Source organism: Dipteris shenzhenensis, chromosome 9, assembly GCF_047967505.1.
Source record: "Dipteris shenzhenensis isolate YYH24624 ecotype China chromosome 9, Dip_SZ_1.0, whole genome shotgun sequence".
NCBI lineage: Eukaryota > Viridiplantae > Streptophyta > Polypodiopsida > Gleicheniales > Dipteridaceae > Dipteris > Dipteris shenzhenensis.
Genome location: NC_141604.1, coordinates 19,774,962 through 19,798,543, shown reverse-complemented (window position 1 = coordinate 19,798,543; position 23,582 = coordinate 19,774,962). Strand labels below are relative to the sequence as shown.

General features: G+C 43.8%; 1 protein-coding gene across 1 annotated transcript in view; it reads left to right on the top strand.

Annotated features, from left to right (window-relative positions):
* The window catches only part of LOC147898336 (rhamnogalacturonate lyase B-like), a 298,485-nt gene that overhangs the window by 61,343 nt on the left and 213,560 nt on the right, over positions 1–23,582 (top strand). The window contains exons 7-10 of the mRNA XM_087379149.1: positions 3,147–3,288; positions 8,527–8,697; positions 9,001–9,156; positions 20,509–20,615. Coding sequence (XP_087235275.1) covers positions 3,147–3,288; positions 8,527–8,697; positions 9,001–9,156; positions 20,509–20,615 — 576 coding nt within the window. The remainder of the gene's footprint in view (positions 1–3,146; positions 3,289–8,526; positions 8,698–9,000; positions 9,157–20,508; positions 20,616–23,582) is intronic.

The window sequence follows — 23,582 nt, the reverse complement described above, 5'->3', positions numbered from 1 at the left end:
GCAATTAAGAGCAGCATGAAAATCAGCTTGCTCACTAGAAGACAATCTGTGTTGTTGTATCACAGTAGAAAGATGTTGAATCTGAAGCTTTGCATCAGCCACTCTAGCCCATAAATCACCCAGCTAACATTTACCATACTTTTTTATCAAAATCTGCATTCTTGAAGGAAATTGATTCCATGCCCAATCTAGATCTACCAAAGATTGTAGGGTGAGTCTGGTAATGAGACCCTTAACCTTTACTGAGAAGGGAAACTATTGTAGATAAGAATTGTTCACCAATAAAACCCTTTTGAAAGGCAACGGCACATCATCCACTGGCAAGCCAAAACCCAATGTCATGAAGACGGGAAAATGATAAGATAACCTCAAGGCGTAGTCCAAATTCATGTGAGAAGTAAAATTATCAACATATACCACTGCTCCAAGCTAGCCCAGTACTAGGTATATGCATTATGATGAAATGTGTACACATCATTATCAGGCATAAGTTGTTGCCATATATTTCAAGCATGCAAAGAATCAACCATATGAGACCATGCATCTTGCTACCATCTCAGCATATGAGATCGATGAGTGGTACTGTCAGTAGTGGCAGGGGAGTTGTTAAAGTCTCCACAGATAAAAGCATTCCTCCACCAGTGATAATCACCCAAATGATGCCACATTTCAGCACTAGCAAGAGATGTATGAGAAATGTAAGGGATGGGGCCACTAAAAAGGGTCTCCCACACCCAAGGCTGGTGTTTAAGACGAGAAAATAAATACATCGCGCTACAGCTGACTACAAGAGAGAGAGAACCCAAATGTAAACGGCAGCGAGAGGAGGCCCTAGCTATCGACCAACAAATCAGCTATCCATCCGAATGATTGGGCTTGTGTATGTTGTCTGTGGAACAAAATCCACTAGTTGGCTGAGGATAGACAATATGATCTGGTCTACTGACAGTGGCTCTAGATCTGGTGAGAGTTGGTGTCATCAAGAAAGAAAATTAGTGATGGATCATTGTTGTTGTTGCTCGGCATGGACAGATTGCCCGAGTCCCTCCCTCCTCCTCTGTAGAGGAAGCTCAGTTGGTGGGGATGTCATAAAATGTGCAAGTGTAATTGTGCTAGATGACCCGATTTGTGAGAGGGGATGTGGACCTGCACTCGTGAAACGGAAGTCCTTTGGGGTTATTACTAAATAGAATGCTTAGTATTTCTTCCTCATTTTGACAGATAGAGCCTCTCTTCTTCCGACAGTCCAAACGGTGATACTCTCGTTTGGACTTTGCCTCAGTCAGAAGGTATTGCTTGGTGTGGATTTTGAGATGATAACACATGCCTTGAACTCATCATTGTACTACCTATTGAAGGGGACCGATCCAACGTGTAGTGGGCAAGTGGATCTGGTGGTATGAGGAAAGGACTGGAAAGAGGCATCATATAAGGAGTGGGTGATAGGGGTGGCTCTATCCTATAATAGGTGATATCATCGAGTTCTTCAAGCAAAGTAGAGAGGCAGGTGGTTTAAGGGGGGCTAGTTTGCGATCAAAATGAAATTCTTGGAAAGTCATGTGAGTGGGATGGGATGTGCTCATGGTGGGAGAGGGATGGATATGCTATAAAATAGGCATGTATGGTCAGCTCCAGGTGGGGGTAGGGGATAGAAAATTCTGTGATGTGAAAGGCAAAGGCAGAGGATCCTATAAGATAGTCAACTAACGGGACCCTTCTCCATGTGGGAAACAAGTGAGTCCACTGGAAGAGGGCCATCTCTCCTTATCATTGTAGAGATGATCATACCATGTCTCCTGCCTATCTCTATGAAGGTATGCCCCTAAGAAGTCACTGGGGATGTTGACGTACAGAGACTTGGAATATACCTACCCATCTCCATGAAGGTATGCCCATATGAAGTGGCTGGGGATTGTTAGTATACAAAGACTTGGAAGATACCTGTCTCATCTAAATCAATGTTAGGAAACAAAATTGAGTCGTGCTGAAAATCAATAATCGGCACTTGGCGGTCAGTAGTCCTGGCATTGAAGTCTCCAAGAAGAACTTCCTTGCAACTAGAAAAGTTCACGATATTTGGGTGGACGACATCACAAAGAATGTCTCCCCTCCGCTTGGAACTCTCAAGAACATCTCTAGGGTAAAGTAGTAGACTGCAATGAAGGTATCCCTCATGGTTCGAATTGAGATGAATCTGTAGTGTGGGTTGCGTCACTCTCCATGGTGATCATCCCCATGTGAGATGATCGGAATAGAATTGTGACCCTGCTGGATGACATACTCCTACCTCTTTGGTCTCACTTCGATAGGTTGACTCCCATGTGTGCCCACAAACTGGTAGTATAGTGGACGCTCCGGGATCTGATGAGTCCCTATGTAGAAATCAATGTCTCGCCCTGTGTATGACGCCAAGAAGTTCCTTTGCTCTGACCATAAGGTTCGATTACAGTTCTGAAGGGTACAAGTCAGGGTGTCGGTCCTGTGAGTCTCATAGACCCTGTCTCCCTATTTAGGTGTGTCAAAGGTTCCTCGCGTAGGGTCACATACTAACTGTCCACTTCCCCTCTCTTTGAGCAGCATCCCACTGCTATAGGAGGGCTCACCTCTCCTCTACCTACAGAGGAGTAAGATCCCCACCCTAATGAACCTGTGGGTGGTCTCAAAGAGCTGCACATTTGTGCAGTGCGGCAAGTCGAGCCTTGGTGTCTCAGAAGCACATTATGAGGAGGTGTAACTTGCCCCTGTGCACAGCTGAAAACATACGCAACTCTCTCTGATACACAACAGTAAACTTGCACCCCACAAACTGTGAATAAAACAGGAATAGCGCAGCAAAGGAATTTCCAAAAGTACTCAGCTTTTGAGCAAGGAATAGGGTTTTGATCTTATCTATAAGAGATGATATGCTTGAAAAGGCAACTAATTTCCATCCTCACTTTGTCAATCAAAGTTCATCATTTACGTCTGAAAAAGGCCATTGTTTCAATAGAATGATTTTCTAAAAATAATGAATTCCTGCTACAGTTTAAATTGCCTTCCAGCAGATTGAAGACTGTTTTCAACTTGTAGCTTGTGGTATATATATATGTACCGCATTATGTTAGTCTCTTATATCAAAGTTCGGGCACTTGCTTCTTCCTCTGCAGATTTCAATACATGGCAATGGCTGACAGTAAGCAGAGGTTTATGCCTTCTCCAGATGATCGGTTGCCTAATCATAGCCAGCAACTTTGCTATCCTGAAGCAGTCCTCATTCTGAAGCCTGAAAACCCTATTTTTGAAGGGGAGGTGTGTTTCTGTTTCTGCTGTAAGAGCCATATCTTTATTTCATGGTGCCATTTATGAGGACTGTCTAGGAGTGGAAGCTACTAGTCACTCTTAGTGACAATGTGGATCCTCCAGTCATAAAGCTTGATGTTGTATTTTAAGTTGTCAATCGCAAGGTAGCCTCAAATGCCAAATATACTTTTTTCTTTTGACGGTATAAGATACTCTTAAATTCATTGTTTAGAGCTCATAATGCATAGGCTTGTAGAGATTGTAATCAACCCTCAAATTGCCCCCTTTCATTTACAATTGTAATCTTATCCTGTATCAAAATTCTCGCCTCATGGCTCAGCTTATTGTGTTAATAATTCATCATGCTATGAAGGAATGTTTTGGAGGGACAGGGATTGAAGCTCACCGTCTGTCCACTGTCATCACTTAGAATTTGAAATGCACCAATTCAAAATAAATCTCTGTAGCTACAGCAAAGAGGAGATTCAACGTAGTGGTATACCAACCCCCCAAAAAATTCTGTCTGCAATCATCTAATGATTTTTAATGCCATTCTATATCAAATGCATATAGTCTCGCACGCCCACTTCAGGAGAGGATTGGACACATAGTACCAGATGGGTTTTCACCACAGCCCTCCTTAGATCTCTCTCTTCCCCTCATATGGTTGCTATCCTGAAAGCATGGGCCAGCTTCAGGAGTACACTTCGCAGGATTCCCCCATCCACCCATGAAGAGATTGAAAGGCAGCCTATCATGTGGAATGACAATATTTTGGATGAGCATGGCAGACCACTTGGAGCTTCTCCTTACATGCAGTGGCCAAGATGGGAGAGGGGCCCTACATCTACCGTGGGAGCATGGAAAGCATTCAGGAAGCTTCCTACAGGTGTCCCAATTAAGTTTTTGAAGTGGGACCTTGGGGAATGGGAATGGATAGATGAAGGGCACGGAGAAAAGGGCATCCCCTTCTTTCGTTACACAGTCAGTAATGCCAGGAAAATCCAGCTCAGCTGGAGGGGTTGGAGGCCTACCAGAGCTCCTCATGGAGAACTTTCAGATTTCTGTTGACTTGCGAAAAATTTTTTGGCAGAGGCTCTGGAAATCCCACCGGAATAGAAAAATCACTCTCTTCTTGTGGCTTTCTGTTCATGGTGGGATAGCAGTGAACCAATGGAGATCCAGGTTCGGAGCTGACCCTTCTTGCCCTCGTTGCCTTTCTGCTTTGGAGACAATACAACACTGCCTTTGGGATTGCAGACAGGTGAGAATCATATGGAAGGGGATGGCAAGACTTCTCAACACTTTTATTCGCCTACCTTTCTACATGACCTGGGGATCAGTGGCTTGGCTCACTCTTTCAGGGCCCCAGGTCTTCTTTGAGAGACTTGACTCCTCTTGGGCTCTTCACATCCGATGACACCTTGTGGAGTCGTGCTCTCTAGAGGATGTTTCGGCCACTCTCTTCAGGGCTGCTCATCCCTCGGTTGACTCTCCTTGGGAGGTCTTAGCTAGCATTGCAGCATGGCACATTTGGAGAGCCAGATGCACTCAGGCTTTGGAGGGTTCTCAGGTTCACCCTTCTCAGATCTTGGCCAGTACTTGGATAGATACGGTACACACTCTGATGGCCATTTGGGCGACCATGCAGGGATCATCTCAGCAGCCTCCTCCAGGAGAGTTACTTTTCTCAGAGATTAGAGAGACTCTCCCTTCTTTGATGAGACTTCTACAGGGTTGAGTTGGCATTTTCAGCCTCAGCCTTGGTTTCTTTCTATCTCGTTCCTCTGAGGTGTTTTTATTACATGCTGAGCATATTGTATTTCCGCATAGAGCTTGCTTTAGCAAGTTTCTTTCTTACTTAATAGAAGTCTCTTTTTTGGGAAAAAAAAACCTTGCATCCAGAGTAGTGGTTGTGAACCAGGGGCTGTTGGCTACTGCCTGGCTTGTTTGTTCATGTTGATGCCGATCTAGAGAGTGTATCACTCGGCTCAAGAGACCCATCATGAATTTTTTGTGAAGTAGATTAGATGGCACTAAAGATGCTATACAGGCAGCCTATCATGTGGAATGATTGCATATTGGATGAGCATGGCAGATCACTAGGAGCATCACATTATATGTAGTGGTCTAGATGGGAGAGGGGACCTGGCTGCGTGGTGGGGGCCTGAAAAGCATTCAAGAAGCTTCCACAGGATCATATACTCTTATCAGTTAGCCACCTTAGAGGGAGTGCAGTCAGGATTCAGCATATAGATGCAGCCATACCAGGGGAGTGGATGGATACATATGACATGCTGTTCACAGAGTCCACTTGGTTGGGTGCTTTCACGAGGACGAATATTCCTCTGCAGGTTATAGCCATGCCGTTGCTTCCTCAGGGAATGGAGGGACTCCCCTTTGTTCTATGAGTCTTTCACAGCGTTGAGATGGCGTTTTCAGCCTCAACCTTGGTTATTTTGCACCTCTTCTTGAGGATTTTTTTCTCATGCACAGCATGATGTATTACCTCCTTTCAGGTGCCATGGTGGCTCTTCTGCGAGCTGTGTGTCTATTGGGTCATCTCTCGCTGTGGCAGGGAGCATGCTCTCTATGATCTCCGTATTCAGTGGGCCATATCGAGAGTTACACCTCGGCCCTCTTGGTAGAGCTAGGATGAGTTGGACCTCCATCATGTGTGCTCTAGTTATCCTTTGCATCGTGTGTTGTCCATGTATCTCTGGCTCCACTGCTCCTTGTAGTCTCTTCCCACTAATCCATGATGCCATCATGTCAACTATCTCCTCCTTCTCTACTCTACTATGTCCCGGGGCAAACTTGAACGCGTAGAAATTTGTGACATGTTGCTGAGTTTGATCCATCTTATCTCCCATTGCACCGTCACCTTCTATTGTCTAATCTAACACAATATATTTTTTGTGTGGCCACATCTCCATGAGATAGAGACCAATGCAGACCTGGTCATGAAAGTGAATCAACTAAGAGAGGCCCAAAACAGTAGCCCTCTTGAAAGAGACAGTGTCCCTAGTGTCCATGTGGTCCTTTGCTTTATGTATCGGCAGGACGATGGTGGTACTCCAAGCAGGGGGGGAAGCTGTGACACATAGCATGATTGAACATATGCACTAGGATCCGGGCCAAGACCTCCTATCCATGTGTAAAGTGCTCAATCTACAGCCTCTCATGGTCCTGGGGTAGAATCCCATGGCCGTCCACCAATCGGTCACCCATCCCTGAGTGGCTAGATCTGTGGGGCCAACATGACTAGATGACTAAGGATAGACAAGAAGATCTTGTCTGACAGTGGCTCAGCATTTGGCAATGTATGTCATTGAGAGAGAAAATTGGTGATAGAGCGCTGCTATTACTCAGCCTGTCTGTGCCCATCCCTCCTCCTCTATAGTCTTTGTGATGTGGTGTGTTGTCTGACAAAGCGCTATCATCACTCTAGTGGTCTGTCTCCCCACATCTAAGAGAGAGGATATGTCTGTGGCCCTCATGTGAGTGTCCACTCATGGTCAGATCTGAGCTCTCCCCAACGTCGGATCCTTTGTTGTCTTTGCAAAACAGAGACTTCTATTAAGTAAGAAAAAAACTCGCTAGAGCAAGCTCTGAGCAGAAATACAACATCATGAAATCATGAGGATAAATAAAACCCCCTCAAAGTGAGGTGAAAAACAACCAAGTCTGAGGCTGAAAGTGCCACCTCAACCCTGTAGGAGTCTCAAAGAAGAAAGGAGAATCCTTCCATTCCCTGAAGAAAGAAGCCCTCCTAGCTAAGGCTCTGCACAGGAGCCTCCCTGTATACTCATAGGAGAAAACATCCATGATGTTGCTCCGATTGGGATGAGTCAGTCCCTCATGTGCTCTCCTCTATAGAGAGCGAGAGAGATATGATATGATATGGTTGTATTAAAGTCCACTATGAGACCCTTCAGGATCCATTAGACTGCTAATCACTGTCAACTAACATTGATCATTACATCCAGTGAAATAAAATATTACAACCTTTTGAGTACTTGTTGGGCTAGCTTGTGTGCTAGTCCCAATACCTTGTTACGATGTTCCAAAACCTCCTTCAAGTAACTCCCTAGCTTGTTGGCTGGCTGTTCCAATAGATTTTTCAGACTGTCTTTGCTTCCCTCGTATCCTTCTCTGATGTGAGCATAATCTCTACATCTGAGGTGTACATACTGCTCATTTTATACCTCCCCTATACCATCCCATGATTTCTATAGCTTTCATCACCTTGCGTGGTATCTAAATGGCATCCATCTTCTCAATTTGTTGACGTAATCCATGAATGACATAATGCTTCCCTTTCCAAAGGTATCATACCTGTTTCAGCCAGTAATATGGGGAAGGATGTCTATGCCTTTGCCCCTAACTCCCCTATCGGGAAACATTTGCATAAAGTTTCACTCCTTTTCCAATACGTCCATACTACATAGAGGATTACTGTTTGAACTAGCAAGGTGTACATAAACTTTCTCATTTCCCAATCCCACAAATGAGCCTTCCTACATTTATTTTGGAAGCTATACAAAGCTTTCAAACCTCCTAGAATCCTTCTTTTCACACATGCATTCCATTTGTAGTTGTCTGTAAAATCCAGCCCTAGGTATTTATATGTGTTGACTATTTCCAAAGGCTCCCCTTTAAAGGTCACATCCACTTGTTTATTACATGTTCTAGTCACTATTACTTTTGCCTTATCTATGTTGACCTGCATACCTGAGTGTTTGCAGAATTCTCCCAGTGCATGCAATGTGCTTGCAAATTCTCCTTATTTTTTGCAAAGAATACCACATTGTCCACGTAGATAAGCATTAGCAACGAATACCCTGCAATCTGGACACCTTCCTTGCTGTGCATCTCATCCACCCCTCCATATTGTCAATAAAGAGACCAAAGAGTGTTTGTGACAGGGGGCAGCCTTGCTTAAACCCTATATCACTGTTTATTATTGCTTTTCCCATGGAGCATGTTCCATCTACGAGCGCCTATGCTAGCTCTGCTAGATCCTTCTCATAGATTCAATGCGTGGCTTCTCTGAGTTCTTGAGGGACTTTAAGATTTTCTTTCCCATAACTTCTTACGTGGGATTCTATCGAAGGCTTTCTATTTGAAACCTGTGAAATGCTTCACAAAATGTTTTTGGTAACTGTAGAATGGATACAAGGCGTAATTATAAGGGGAAAACAAGAGTCTACAACACTCCTTTCTAATTTGTAATTTTTTGCTTAGGTTGATGACAAATATCAATATTCATGCGAGAATAGAATCAACACAGTGCATGGATGGATCAGCATGAAGCCATTTGTAGGATTTTGGATCATTACTCCTAGCTATGAGTTTCGTAATGGAGGCATCATAAAACAGAATTTAACTTCTCATGTCGGTCCAACAAGCCTTTCTGTAAGTATATCAAGTGACACTCCAGAATAGTTTGCTTCTTGTCTTCATACTCATGTAGGTAACAAGATCTTCCTAGGCACTTGATGTCAAGATTGCAGATGCCTTCTATAATTTTAGAGCTTATAAAATCGTAAGATCCAAATACTTGGACTTTAGAACCCTAAGAGCATGTATGAAGTACAACTTTTGATATGTACGATCGTATTTTACTCAGACTTCTATCCCATGGCATTGGCATTTGCCTTAGCTTGTTTCTTTAAGAACTTTATTTTGTAGTAATGGATATTGTGGCTTGTGATTTAGGTTTTCCACAGTGGTCATTACGCGGGCACCTCACTTTATTCACAATTTCGAAATGGTGAATCATGGAAGAAGGTTTTTGGTCCAGTTCTAATATACTTAAACTCAAGTCCCATTGGGTCTCCAATATCAAAGTTGTGGGACGATGCCAAACAACAGGTATAACATTAACCTTGTCATATTTTGTATTTTGAAACGTTCAACATACTATAGACCCTAGATTTGGTGTCTATGTATTGGATTTTGAAATTTGAACACAATTAAAGGTTCCTTAGAGATTTTTCATGCAAACATGGGAAAACATAAACCAAATAGGGTAAAACCAACTTCTATAAGAGAGCTAGAGAAAATCATCCAAGGTTGAGTCTAAAAATGCCACCTCAACCCTATGGAGGATTCTAAGAAGAATGGCGAGCCGCTCCGTTTTCTAAAGAAGACAATCCTCTTAGTAGAGGCATTCCATGAAGACCCCTGCACACTCCCCCAAATGGCCATCGAGGTGTGTATCATGTTAGTCCAAATGCTGGCAATGTGTACAAGATGGACCGGGGAACCATCTAAAGCCTTTGTGCATCTAGATCTCCAAGTATGCCATGCCACTATGCTCGCATGAATCTCCCAAGAAGTGTCTATATCTTTAGAGGCATGCAGTGCTCTATACAGATCGCTAGGAATGTCATCTAGTGAGCATCACTCAACTAAATGTTGTCAAACTGAAAAAATAGCCCAAGAAGAGTCATGTCTCTCATAAAAGACCTGAGTTCCAGACAGAGAGAGACAAGCTACCAAACCCCTGGTCATGAAGAAAGAAGAACGCGTAAAAATGCTCAATAGTCTAGTGATCCCTTTTCGAATGATCCTCGCCAGTCCCATATACAATGCTGAATAGATTCTTCAACAGAAAGACAACGAATACATGTGGAATCTGACCCAAACCTAGATCTCCATTGATTCACTACAATAGAAAGCCAAAGGAAAAGAGTGATTTTTCTATTCTTGAGGGATTTGCAGAGTCTTTGCCAAAATGACTTTTGCACATTAGTAGAAATCTGAGAATCCTCCCAATGAGTAGCACTGGTGGGCCTCCAGTCTCTGAGGCTTAGTTGAAACTTCGTCGCATTACTGACCATGTATCAAAAGACGGGCAAGCTCTTCTCTCGGTGCGCTACATCAATCCATTCCCACTTCCAAGATCCCATTGCTAGTATTTTATGGTGATTCCTCCATAAAGCCAAATCCTGCATGAACCCAAGGGAATGTGATCTGGGTAGGGGTCTAAATACCATCATGAAGCCATGAAGCTTTGAAAACCCAAAGCGTGTAAGGGCACCTTCCAAAAAACTCCAATCTACTCTGTTATATGCCTTTTCCAAATCCAAGAGTAGAATGGCAAGTTACTGGCCATTTTGAACAGCCCAATTTGAATCTTCCCGAAAAGAGAAATATTATCAAAAATTGCTTTTGCCATACATGAATCCCATCTAGGTATTGTGAATAAGATATATGAAAGAATGGGGTGCAAATGTAGACTGATAGAGTTGGCCAAAATCTTGTAAAAGCTTCCCAACAAAGTGATGGGTCTCCATTGGGAGATGAAATTTCTGCAACCTCCCTACTCTCTATTTCCTGAAACCTTCCAAGGGGTTGAGGTGAGGGAGGCCAATGAAGCTACTCTACCTCCTCCTCCTTGGAAGGCTGCCCTCTTCTCTCCTTCCTTCAACTATATCTTTCTGTGACCTGTGGACAATGTGATGCTTCTATCCGGATCTAGAAGCAGAATCATGGCTTTGTGTCTTCAGTAAAATTGTAGAGGATCTTGAGTACTACAAATTTCGTTTTTACATCATTGCAATCCGAGTTTTCTGTGAAAAGTTACAGCCCTTCCAAGAAGTGACGAAATTTGTTTCTGCGCACGAATTTTTTTCTGGAGCTCAATGATTTGACAGCCCAAGCATGATGTAGCAAGCTCAACGTGGAGCTGTCCATCCTGTTCATCGTTGACCTTTGCTCTAGCCCGCCATTTGCTCCTTCTGCCCGACATTCTCTTGGAGCTGCTGCTTGCAAGTTGGTGTCCGTATTATGCCCGTCATTCTCTTGGAGCTGCTGTCTCTCTACTTCTATCTGCCATGAAGAAGTTCCAGACTTGCTCCAGCTCATGAAGAACTTATCAAGGTGATCTTTCCATAGTTACACTTGCCCATACCCGAGGTGAATCTCCACTTCTACTATTGCATTGGAAGTTAAGATGCTTCTAGCTTGATGTAAGCACTCCGACACTACTTCGACACACTACACTATAGTGACTTCTCCAATTGGTGCATTGCTTCGAGCTTGATGTGAGTCCCAGTTACTCCTTGACTTCTTCGATCATCTCTCCGAGTGCTCGTGGTACCCATGGTACACATTGATTGGCTCCTCGAAGTACTTGTGACACCTCCGATCTCTACTTCGACATCGGTGACTCTCTCTTAGCCATTTTGAGAGTCACTATGTGAGTGCTCCATCTAGCTACCCCATGGACTTCACCGACACATCTTTTGGGGCGTTCCTGCCTAGTGCTTCTTCAACATCGTCATCGTCTCGCAGGGATGTGCACATGTGTGCAGTGGCTACTTGGAGGACATCTCTTACTCCTAAGAGATCTATTTTTATTATTCTTACAGCTTGATGTATTTTGGGGTCCTCTGCCTTGGGTAGTCCCCCTAAAATGATATGTATTGAGTGTTTGGTTTTCATTGAGTCTAAAGGTCCTCTGCCTTAGTCCTCCCAAAAAGATGTATTGGTTTTCCTATTTTGGTGTGTGGCCTCCTAACATGCCATGTTATGAAGCCAAGGGGAGATGTATTGTGGGAGTCATATGTATTGGCTTTGATAGGTCTCGTTATCAGGCCTGGCCGAGTTCCAGGATGTTGGTGTATTCCTAGACCTATGAGTTAGTCATGTAGCCATGCTATAACGTGAGCCTCTAAGCATGTTGAGTCTCAAGCCATGAGAGTCCTTGGATCAACCTTTGAACACGCTCAGACTTTAGCCTCTGAGTTACATTGGGTGCACAGTTTGATGACTGTCATTATCATGTTCTATTCTTGGTTCCATTCCAGTAGTCTCTCACCTTGCCTTCATGGGGGGTGTTGGAATATGAAGCCAAAGTGAGTCTAAAATGAGTGTTGTAGGTGGTCTAGGTGTGGTTTTATAGTCTAGTGAGTCCTAGACATGCCGTGTGTCATAATAGTGGCACACGAGGCAGTCGATAGAGTGAGCGAGGAAAAGCGAGCGGGCCCAAAAAAGCGAGCGAGCTTTTTCACAATTCCCTGGTAGAGATACTCAACATAGCTTTGTGGAAATCACTATTTGGAAAGATTCTCAAAAATAAAACTTATCTTACTATGTGTAACTATAACAACATTGCGAATTATAGTCTACCTTATCTTCCAATTGGAGCCATACTCACATTATGCAACAATAGTATGTGGGTTTGAAAGAAACCAAATTTCCACTCCAAAGCATAGGATTCCATTACTGATACAACAATTCTTTCGCATTTGAAATGGGTCTTAATATCACAACTACTTCAATAATCAAAACAAATGCATTGCTTGATATGTTGAACTTATTTACGTAAACATCACTTCACCCATATGCGGGAAGAACAAACTATCTATAGACTTCATAGCATGGGATTGCATCATTTGAATTGATATGGCGATGTTCGGTGTGAAATATCCAAATTAAGGATTTAATAAGAATGAAAATAGTCAGAATCAATAGGCTATTCAATGGCTCAAATCTGCACACAAAAATTACAATGTGCCTCCCAACTCTTATGTATTCCAGCTCCTCATATTTGACAAGAATGCAAACGATAATGAAATCACATTGTCCTTACTTTCAAAGCACATCAAAGCACCAAAAATAAATGCAAACGCATTGGATGAGGTGATTTACTATATTGAATAGGTATAGATCTAGATAGACCTATATATAGGCAGTCATAGATCTTATTGATGATGTAAGTTGGACGATTGTAATAATAGTATATGTACTATCATTGGGATTAGGACTATTATTGGTAATAAATTGTATGTAGTAGTAGGAGAACTATCATTGAGGAATACTCCAATAAAATTACTAATGGTAGTGACAACACTACCACTAGTAGTTTGATAATTACCCCTAACATTTACAACGAATATTTGATGGGTAGCTAGTATTAGGTCAAAAGACCCCAATTGTGCTATAATAATGGACCAAAAAAGGGAGTGCTATAGCATCACCTAAGGGTCACTTTTTATCCATGAAAGAAACAAGTCGGTGCAACCTAGGTCATACAGATCTAGGTCATGTGGAGTGGTTTGTGTCTCTTTCCTTAATAAAAAAGTTGCACTACCTTTGATAGTATGTATCATCAATAGGATTTCATCCATTATATGTTCATTTGTCTTTAATCGTATGTCTAAAAATTCATATATCTTCAATATTATTTCTCTCATGTGTTCCAATATCTTCAAAAGAATACCTTTATTTATGTCCAAACTTGAGCATTGATTTGTATTTCTCAAGCACAATATCATTCCACCTATTCTTTAGAATGAAAAATTTTTGCCATATGTTGTGGCCAAACATAAGGTCTTTCCACATATTCTTAAGAATGAAAATTTTGGCCTTACGTTGGCAAGTCTATGGAACGAGGTTGTGGCTAAAGTCTGGTACGGTGCATTAGGTCTTGATTAATGCTTCTTTAGGCTTGAATATTTAATGTATTAAATTCATGACTATTATTTAGGCTTGAATATTTAATGTATTAAGTTCATGACTTAGGATTTTACGAACTTATATCTAACATGTCCCATATTTAATGCAAATTAATATCCTATATAACACAACAAAGTATCATCATCTCCCTTCTCAAAATCATTGCTACCTGGCTACTCTCTTGGCATTTTTGTTTTTTGGGCAAAAAAACTCTCATGGCATTTTCACTGCCTTGCATTTGAGTCATCTATAATGAAGAATGTTGCCTACCTTTGCACCCTCTCAGAGTTACCGTCAGCATGACTTCTCTCCCTACCACTATGATCTTTCACAATGTATATACGATTTGTAGAGCTGCAGATAACAAATACGTATAGCATTGCAAACCAAGCAACTAGTACACCCACTGTGACTAGTACACCACGTACATCGCGGCCAACGATGCACGACATAGACCACTTCCAAGAATTGCGCATCCTGAACCAAGGTATAGGGGAATCCATTCTCTTTTTGTCAAAACCACATGACAAAAAAGAGCATTCCCATCTTGTCGAATCCTCATGACAAGAATAACATGCATATTTTACCGAAACCTCATGGCAAAAATAGCATTCTTATTTTTGTCGAAACCTCATGACAAAAATAGCAATCTCATTTTGTCAAAACCTCATGACAAAAGAGCATCCAAAAGTAGCAGGGAAAACACCATCCTGCAAACCGTATACATAATCTAGAATTGGATGCCAAAAAGAGTGGCGGACTTTGCCATACAAAATTCTTTTTACAAGTACCTGTATACCGCGCTATACAAAACCAGCTATAAATAACCCGCTGTGAAATTAGGAGCTCTTGCCCTTTGGAACATTCCGTGGCTCATCCGTGTAACTAGCCGGCTCCTTCCTCTTACGGTTGGGACAATCTCTAGACCGATGTTCCTCCTCTTTGGAAATAAAACATGTACCAGCTTCATATAAAGCGCGTCGTTCCTCTTGAGACAAACGATTACGTTCATCCTTTTGACGATTAGCTTTTCTATCAGACTTATCCCCATGAGATCCATTCTTAGATTCTTGCTTTTGTCCACCTTTGAACCCAGAAGTCCTCCCCTGCATCAAAGCATATGCCGTGCTAGCATTCTTGATAAGCTCAGACATATTGGAGACTTTAGTCTTCGTGCAGTAGTCTCTCAACTCCTTAGGCATCCCGCAGCAATATTTCTCAACCTGCTTAGTGAAAGGAACAAGACGGTAGGAGCTAACGGGCAACAAAGCCGCCCAAAAATTGCTGTTATACTCCTCTAAATTGCGGCAATTAATGGAATTCAGCTCATGCCAAGTAGTCATGATATCCACTTCAAAAGTCGTGGTAAGCCATGCAGCCGAAAACACCTGCTTGAAACCTACCCATGTGTTTGGTGCAGTGTTTTGCATAAGCCTAGTGGTCCACCACTGAAGTGCATTCCCCTTTAGAAAACTTGCAGCCCGGCGTACTTTGGATGACTCTGTGAAATTCCCTCCTGTGTAGGCTCCATCGAACTGCTGCAAAAAGGTCAAGGCCTTAAGTTTTTCCTGCAACCCACTGAATGTCTCAAATTTTACGGCTGCACCTGCCTCTTTAAAGTCCTTCAACTTCCCTTGAGGTGCCAAATTGTCATAAACAGGTGCTTGGGCAAACGGGACAGCAGCACTCACTCTATCCCCCACACTATTAGCATTAGGAAAAGCTGTACTATTTAGACCAGCACTCGAATTTTGCATATTTTCCAAAGCAAGGTTACCTGTTGCTGCATTAGGCATACCTATTTGCATCCCTGGGGCTGCTCCAACATTTGCATACATCATGTTCAGTCCCATGGACTGTAAACTAGGCTGAAACCCAATTGTTTGGCTAGCAGGCATACCCGGAAATTGGGCTTGTGGGCTAACCATAGCCTAAAACACTGAACCACCACCAAAATAACCTGGCTGAACCGGGTTTGCCAAAACTCCTTGCTGTCCAGAAACCATGGACTGAAAATTATTACCTTGAGTCGGTCCCGGAATCGTGTTAAACTGCTGCTGACCATAGGGGATCTTTTTTTTTTTTTTTTCCCATGAAAAAGACTTCTATTAAGTAAGAACAAAAACCCGCGAGAGCAAGCTCAAAGCGGAATACATCATGACATCATGAGGATAAATAAAAAACCCCTCAGAGTGAGGTGGAAAAAAGCCAAGGCTGAGAGTGAAAGTGCCATCTCAACCCTGTAGTAGTTTCAAAGAAGAAAGGAGAATCCTTCCATTCCCTGAAGAAAGAAGCCCTCCTAGCTGAGGCTGCACGGGGGTCCCCCTGCATACCCGTCCATACGGCCATCAGAGTGTGTACGATGTCTGTCCAGATACTAGCCAATGTGTGCGAGGGATGAACCTGAGTACCCTCCATAGCCTCTGTGCATCTGGCTCTCCAGATATGCCAGGCTGCTATGGTCGCTAGAATCTCCCAAGAAGTATCCACAGAGGCGTGTACAGCTGTAAAAGGACGGTGTGGTACCACATCCAACGAATAGAACTCAATCCGATGACGTCGAACCGAAATGGCCCGAGAGGAGTCAACTCCCTCATAGAAAACCTGAGGTCCTGTAAGAGAAAGCCAAGCCACCGAGCCCCAAGTCATAAAAAGTGGGGAATGGGCAAAGTGACTGAAAATCCTGGCTATCCCCATCCAAATCAATCTCGCCTGTTTGCAATCCCATAAGCAATGCTGAATAGGCTCCGAAGCAGAAAGGCAACGAGGGCAAGTAGGGTCGGCTCCGAATCTGGACCTCCAAAGATTCACTGCAATCCCTCCATGGATAGAAATCCAAAAGAAGATAGTGATCTTTCTATTCCTGTGGGATTTCCAGAGCCTCCTCCAGAAGCACCTCTGCTGATCTGCAGTAATACCAAAAGTCTCCCAATGAGGAACTCTGGAGGGTCTCCAACCTCTACTACTGAGCTGAAATCTCCTGGCATTACTGACCGTGTAACGAAAGAAGGGGATGCTCTTCTCTCGATGCCCTGCGTCAATCCACTCCCACTCTCCGAGGTCCCACTGTAAATACCTGATGGGAACTCCCCCATAGAGCCAGAGCCTCCAAGACCCGGTGGAGAGTAGCCGGGGGTCAGGGTCTAAGAACCACTCTGAATCTGATCCCTGCATCAAAAGACCTACAACCCTGATAGGCTGAAAAGCAGACTCAAGCAAGATGTCCTCTGTGGACCTAAGCAATCTGCCACCATCCTGGACACTAAAAACCAAAGCATCCTCCTGTGCATCTCGGAAAGCTAAGACCTGAAGCGGAACCCCGCCTCTCGAGAAAGTACCTGCCCAAGTGGAGGAAGTGAGTGGCATATCATCTGTGTCTATCCAAACCTCTAGAAGGGCTGCCTCAATCTGCAAGATCCTCCCTGCACTCCCTCTAAGATGTCCTGTCAACCTTGATTTCGTTTCCTTTGGAAGCCTACGGAAAGCTTTCCAAGATCCCAAAGAAGAAGCAGGTCCCCTCTCCCACCTGGCCCACTGCATGTAGAGTGAGGCACCCAGTGGCCTGCCAAGATCATCTAAAATACTGTCGTTCCACATGATGGGTTGCCTATCAATCTCTTCCCGGGAGGAAGGAGGAATCCTCCGAAGAGTGCTTCTGAAACTGGCCCAAGCTTTCATAATGGCAACCATGAGAGGGGACGAAGGTGACCTGAGGTGTGCTGTGGTGAAGATCCATCTAACACTGCTCATTCAGTCTCCTCTTGAGGAAGGTGTGCACCTCTGTATGCTGCTGATAAGAAAGTCCTTCCACTGTTCCTGTCCTAGCATAAGTCCTCGCACCACCATCTTGCAAAGTAAAGCTCTGCACTGTAAATCTGGATCAATAATATTGAGACCCCCATCCTGTGTAGGAAGGATGAGGGTCTCCCAAGCCACCCTGGCTAAGGCATCTGCTGTGCCATCAAGCCCACTCCAGAGAAAGTTCCTGATCGATCTTTTGAGCTGAATGATGCAGTCCCTAGAACGGCACCAACATGAACATACAAACCACGCTGTGGCCAAGAGGACCTGGTTGACCACCACAACTCTAGAGGCAAGATCCAGCTTGGCTGAGCTCCAAAAGAGAAGCTTCCTTCTGATGCTCTCCAACACGGGAGCAAACTGCTGCGTGGTAGAAATACCCAAGCCGACCTGGCAGCCCAAATACCTGATAGGCACACCCCTCTGAACCCAAGTGAACCCTATGTCAAGCCCCCAAACTGGAGTGTCCTAGAGCAGCCTAGTCAAGTCCAGAACTCCTGGAACAGCCTTAGAACCAATCGCACGCACTTGGAACAGCCTGGAAGAGCCTAAAAGAAAATCGCAAACTGGAGGAGACACCCTGGCAAAAATCACCACCTGCTACAGGCTCCTGGATCAATTGCGATTTGCTCTAGCAGGCCCTGGATCACACCTGGAACTGGCCCTTGGGTAAAAACGAATTTCCCCAGCAGGCTCTATATCACTTGAAACTGACCCCTGGGTAAAAACGAATTTCCCTGGCAGGCTCTGGATCACCTGAAATTGACCCCTGGGTAAAAACAAATTTCCCTAGCAGGCTCTGGATCACCTAAAAGTGGCCCTTCGGTAAAAACAAATTTCCCTGGCAGGCTCTGGAACATCCTGGTGAAAAGCGATTTGACTCTAGTAGCACTTGATAGGCTCTGGCAGCTCCAAATTGATGTTCTGGCTCCTCTGGAACGGATAGGTCAAGTGCATCTAAAAGAAGGGCTTCCCCCCCTTTTAAAGCCCTAGGCTCGAAAAAACAGTGTTTTTTAATTGCACCACTCTTTTGGCCCTAAAAGCAGTTTTTTAATTGCACCACTCTTTTGGCCCCTCTGTTGCACACTTTGGCCCTAGGAATTAATTGCCTAGTAACTGAGCGCACATTCACTATTTCCAAGGGCCCACTAGGAATTTTAATTCCCCAAGTCCCGCCCCATGGCCGGACCCTCGCGCCCCAGAGGCTCAAGGTAGTCACGTGCAAATTACGAGAGTCGCAAATCAAGAGTCCCATAATTTCACGTCCTTGTGACAGAGGCCTTGGTGCATATGAACCTACAAGCTTAGGTGTTTGTATTTGACAAGGCCTCACTTGAGATTTCTGTCACACACGCTAGTGTCATCTTTGGTAGATAGTATGACAAAAGAAAAGATCTATGTTTTTTAGAGAATGGGGGCTTCCCTTTCTTCTCTGAGACTACTACAGGGTTGAGATGGCATTCTTAGCCTCAAACTCGAATGTTTTTTAACTCCTTTTGAGGAGTGTTTTCTCATGCACCGCATGAGGTATTTCTGCCTTGAGCTTTTGCTCTCATGGGTTGCTTGTGCAAATAAGAAGTGAGATCATGTTGTTTCTTTGCTTGTGCAACTGGTGCTTAGCATGTGTATTTGGCTTCAAAATACACTGATCTTCACTTTGTCAATGCTGATCTTCCTAACCTATGAGTGCTAAGCATTAGTTATGGGCTTGCGCTCAATCTTAGTTTTAATTGGTGGGGCATATGCCAAGGTTTAGTGTAGTTGGACAAGGATGTGCCACTTGGTTTGAGTTTCCTCCTATCATCCTCTAACTCTTACCAAGGGTGGAGCATGATGGGAATCCTCAACTAGGCATGCTTTAGTCCCGCTTTAGTTTACAAGATGAAACATTTGTTTGGACTTTCTTTTCTCTAGGTTCTCAGAACCCTTCAGGTCTGCAATATCTCACATCTTTAGTGACGTCATCCACTCACAAATCAAAGTCCATGATTTCTTGGTATCCTCAGTGGATCAAAAATGGTACCAGCATCTCACTTTGGATAGTGTTCAGGTAAATTGGAGGTGATCCAGTAGAGACTATTCCCAATTTGATGAGCTAGTGGGTATGGAGGAAATACTTAAATGAATTCTAAACAGGGTCACCCACATGCATGGAAAAGTACCTACATAAATGCAACCATGAATATCCTACTTCAGCCTTTCCACAAACGGATTCCCTAGTTTTCCCCTTTTTACTCATATCTGTTACCCTTGCCCGAGCAGGCTGCAGCCTACCCAATAGTCCCTTGCCCTTGGTTTTGTTCCATTTTCAGCAAACTCAGTCTAGTGCCTCATTGCATCTTCCTGCCTAGCCCTTTGTGTACCCTACATTGGTTGTTGGCCTCTTCGAGGCTCTCTCATGCCTTGATTTGCAACTTCAGTTCTAAGGGTAGAAGTCCCTCTTTGCATACACTTGGCTTCCCAAATATTTATTGCTCTAATGGTATAGTATACACATGCACATAAATCTCTTCTGAAATAAATACATACCTCAATATACTTACAATCAAAGGACATCCTCAAAACCAGTTCAATTGCTTGATCTAATACGGATTCTCAAACATAATTTATACTTGAAATGTAAATGTATCACATTGCAGTGGATAATTTATACATTAAAAATGCACACAATAGTACTTCCTTAAGAGTGGACCCTGCATTTTTTCTGTGCACATCACATGAAATAAGGATGCTCAAATATAAAATGTCGAAGTTGAAGAAATATTTGCACATGGTGGCTGCTGAATCATCTTGCAGAATCTGAAATCAAGAGTTGCCATAGCTCTGTGTGCGTGTGCGTGTGCCTGTTTTTGTAATATAATGACTCAAAGATTCCACCCAAAAAAAAAAAAGTGAGAGAGAGAGAGAGAGGGAGAGAGATCCTTAACCAGAGATGATCTGTTGATGCACATGTTTCAGATGATTGCCGAAACTCAAGCATGGCCTTATGAGTGGCCAGTTTCTGAAGAATACCCTAAATCTCAAGAGAGAGGCACGGTTATTGGGAGGTTGTCAGTGCAAGACAGGTAAACAAGAAGCAAAGATATGATTATAAATCTGAAGGAATTCAAAATTTGCAATTATTTTAAACAAGTTCTTACATGTTGTCAATAAAAGGAAAAACATGTCTATGCTCAAGTTGTTAAGAGAAGTTGGGGCATGCTTGCACAAAAATAAGGGGCCGGGAGAAGACTACTAGAGGAATCGAGGAGGTTGTCGCATGTATAGGAGAGAAGAATGGTGTGGCTGCCCAAGGAATGGGAGTGGCATGCTCATTGCGAGCACTGTAAGTGTTTACGGAGTGGACATTTGAGTTGGCTACAGAGTCGAAACCACACTTGATGGAAGGAGCCAAATAATGTTCGAGGTAGAGTTTGTCATATATGTACTTGGCAATGGAATAGATAGCTGAGTAGAAGAGGTCTCTAGCACCATAGCTTATATTTGCATGGTAGGGTAGAAATGTCCAACATCTGAGCAGGCAGCTTATCTTTTCTGCTCCCTTGTTCATCTTTGTCTGGGTGTTGAGGTTGTGGCATATCAGGGCCTGTGAAGATATTTGAGTGCACAGACAATTGCTTGGAAAAGGAGCATGAGCCTCTGGGTTGCTGATGGAGAGTCAATGTTGTAGATGAACAGCAATGGGTGCATACCGTTGCTAGTTATTTGATTTGATGAAAAATATGGCATTGTAGAGAGTATGGGAAAAAATATTAAATACAAGAGAAAGTACTGAAAGGAATAAAACCTTAAACAGGCATAAAGCCTTGTGTGGATATGAGAGTAAGCTAATGCCACATGCCAGTTTTTTGTGCATCTTGAAAGCACAATTTTTGTGCTTCAGTGGGCATGTTCTTTTTTGTATCAGTGGCATTGCATCCATAGGATTCTCTGCTAGAAGCTATATATTCCAGAGAGTGAATACTTAGGTGTTGTTTCTTGCTTCCCAATGAAAATCACGAGAGCAAGCTCAAATGCGGGAGTACATCATGCAATGCATGAGGAAAAAACAGCTCAAAGTGAGCTAATAAAGAAACAAGGCGGAGGCTGAAAATGCCATCTCAACCCTGAAGGAAACTTAGAGAAGAAAGGAGATCCCCTCCAAACTCTGAAAAAAGTAACACTCCTGGCAGTGACTGCTCTGGAGGATCCCTGTATGCTCGCCCAAATGGCCATCAGAGTGTGTACTGTGTCAGTCCAAAAATTGGCCATAGTCTGGGAAGGGTGAACCTGGATACCCTCCATCGCCTCTGTACACCTGGCTCTCCAAATATGCCAAGCTGCAATGCTAGCCAAAATCACTCAAGATGTGTCTACTGAGGCATGAGCAGCTCTGAAAGGAGTGAGGGGAACATCCTGTAGGGAACAAGACTCCACTGAGTGTCACCGTACGATGAAAGTTGGATCTGGATCATGTCCCTCGAAAAACACCTGTGGCCAGTAAGAGATAACCAAGCCACTGAACCCCAGGTCATATAGAAAGGTGTTGTATCAAAGATGCTGAAAATCCTAGCAACACCTTTCTAGATCGTCCTCGCCTGTCTGCACTCCCAAAGGCAATGATGTACTGACTCAACTGCCATGTGACAACGAGGACAAGTAGGGTCAGCCCCGAACCTCGATCTCCACAGGTTCACTGCAATCCCTCCATGAATAGAAAGCCAAAAAAAAAGAATGATCTTTCTATTCCTGAGGGATTTCCAGAGCCTACGCCAAAAGTTCTTCCGCACAGCTACGGAAATCTGAAAATTATCCCAATGTGGCGCTCTGGAGGGCCTCCAACCTCTACTGCTAAGCTAAAACCTCCGGGCATTTCTAACTGTGTAGCAAAAGAAGGGAATGCTCTTCTCTCGATGCCCCTCATCAATCCATTCTCACTCCCCTAGGTCCCACTGCAAGAACCTAATAGGGGAACCACCATACAACCAGAGTCTCCAAGACCCTAGCGCAAGGAGAATAGGATCAGGGTCAAGATACAACTGTGAGTCCCTGCCCCACTCCATGAATTCTGCAACCCTAACAGGCTGAAATGCAACCTCCAAAAGAATATCATCTGAAGATCTGATAAGTCTGCCTCCCGACTGAACATCAAAGAAGCGTATCCTCATGTGCATCCTGCAATGCAATGATCCTCTTCATGAGAAGTGGGTGGAACTTTGCGAAGTGTGTTTCTAAAGCAGCCCCAAGCTTTCAGAATAGCAGCCATGAGAGGGGAAGGGGGGGATTTGAGATGGGCTGAAGTAAAGATCCATCTGCTGCTGTCCAACCAATTTCCCCCATGAGAAGGGGTGCAAGACTCAATGCTGCGTGAGAAAAATCCTTCCAGGTCTCCTGTCCAGGCATCAATCTACGTACTACAAACTTACAGAACAAGGCCATACACTGCAAGCTCGGGTCAATAATATTGAGACCCCCTTAACCTGTGGGGAGAATGAGGGTCTCCCAAGCCACCCTGGCTACAACATCTAAGGTGCCATCTAAACCGCTCCATAGGAAGTTCCTGATAGGTCTCATGAGGTGAGCAATCCAACCACTAGATCTGCACCAACATGAGCAAACAAACCATGAAGTGGCCAACAGTACCTGGTTCACAACCACAACTCTGGATGCAAGGTCAAGTATGGCTGAACTCCAAAAGATGAGTTTCATCCTGATACTCTCCAACACGGGAGCGAACTGCTATGCCGGAGAGATGCCCAACCCAACCTGGCATCCCAGATATCTGACGGAGACTCCCCTATGAATCCAAGTGAACCCTATGTCAATCCCCTAGACTGGAGTTTCCTCATCACTGATCCAAAAGCCATTGGATTTTGTTCCAATTAATGTGTCCACCTGCCGCAATGCAAAAATCCAATCCTGTCCTCAATGAATTCAGTGTCTGTGGAGTGGCATCCAAAAATAAAGCCATGTCATATGCCAACTCACTGTCTAAAAGTTCATCCTCTTGCCTCAGAGGAAGCCTGAGCCCTACGATTCCAGCGTGAGATCTA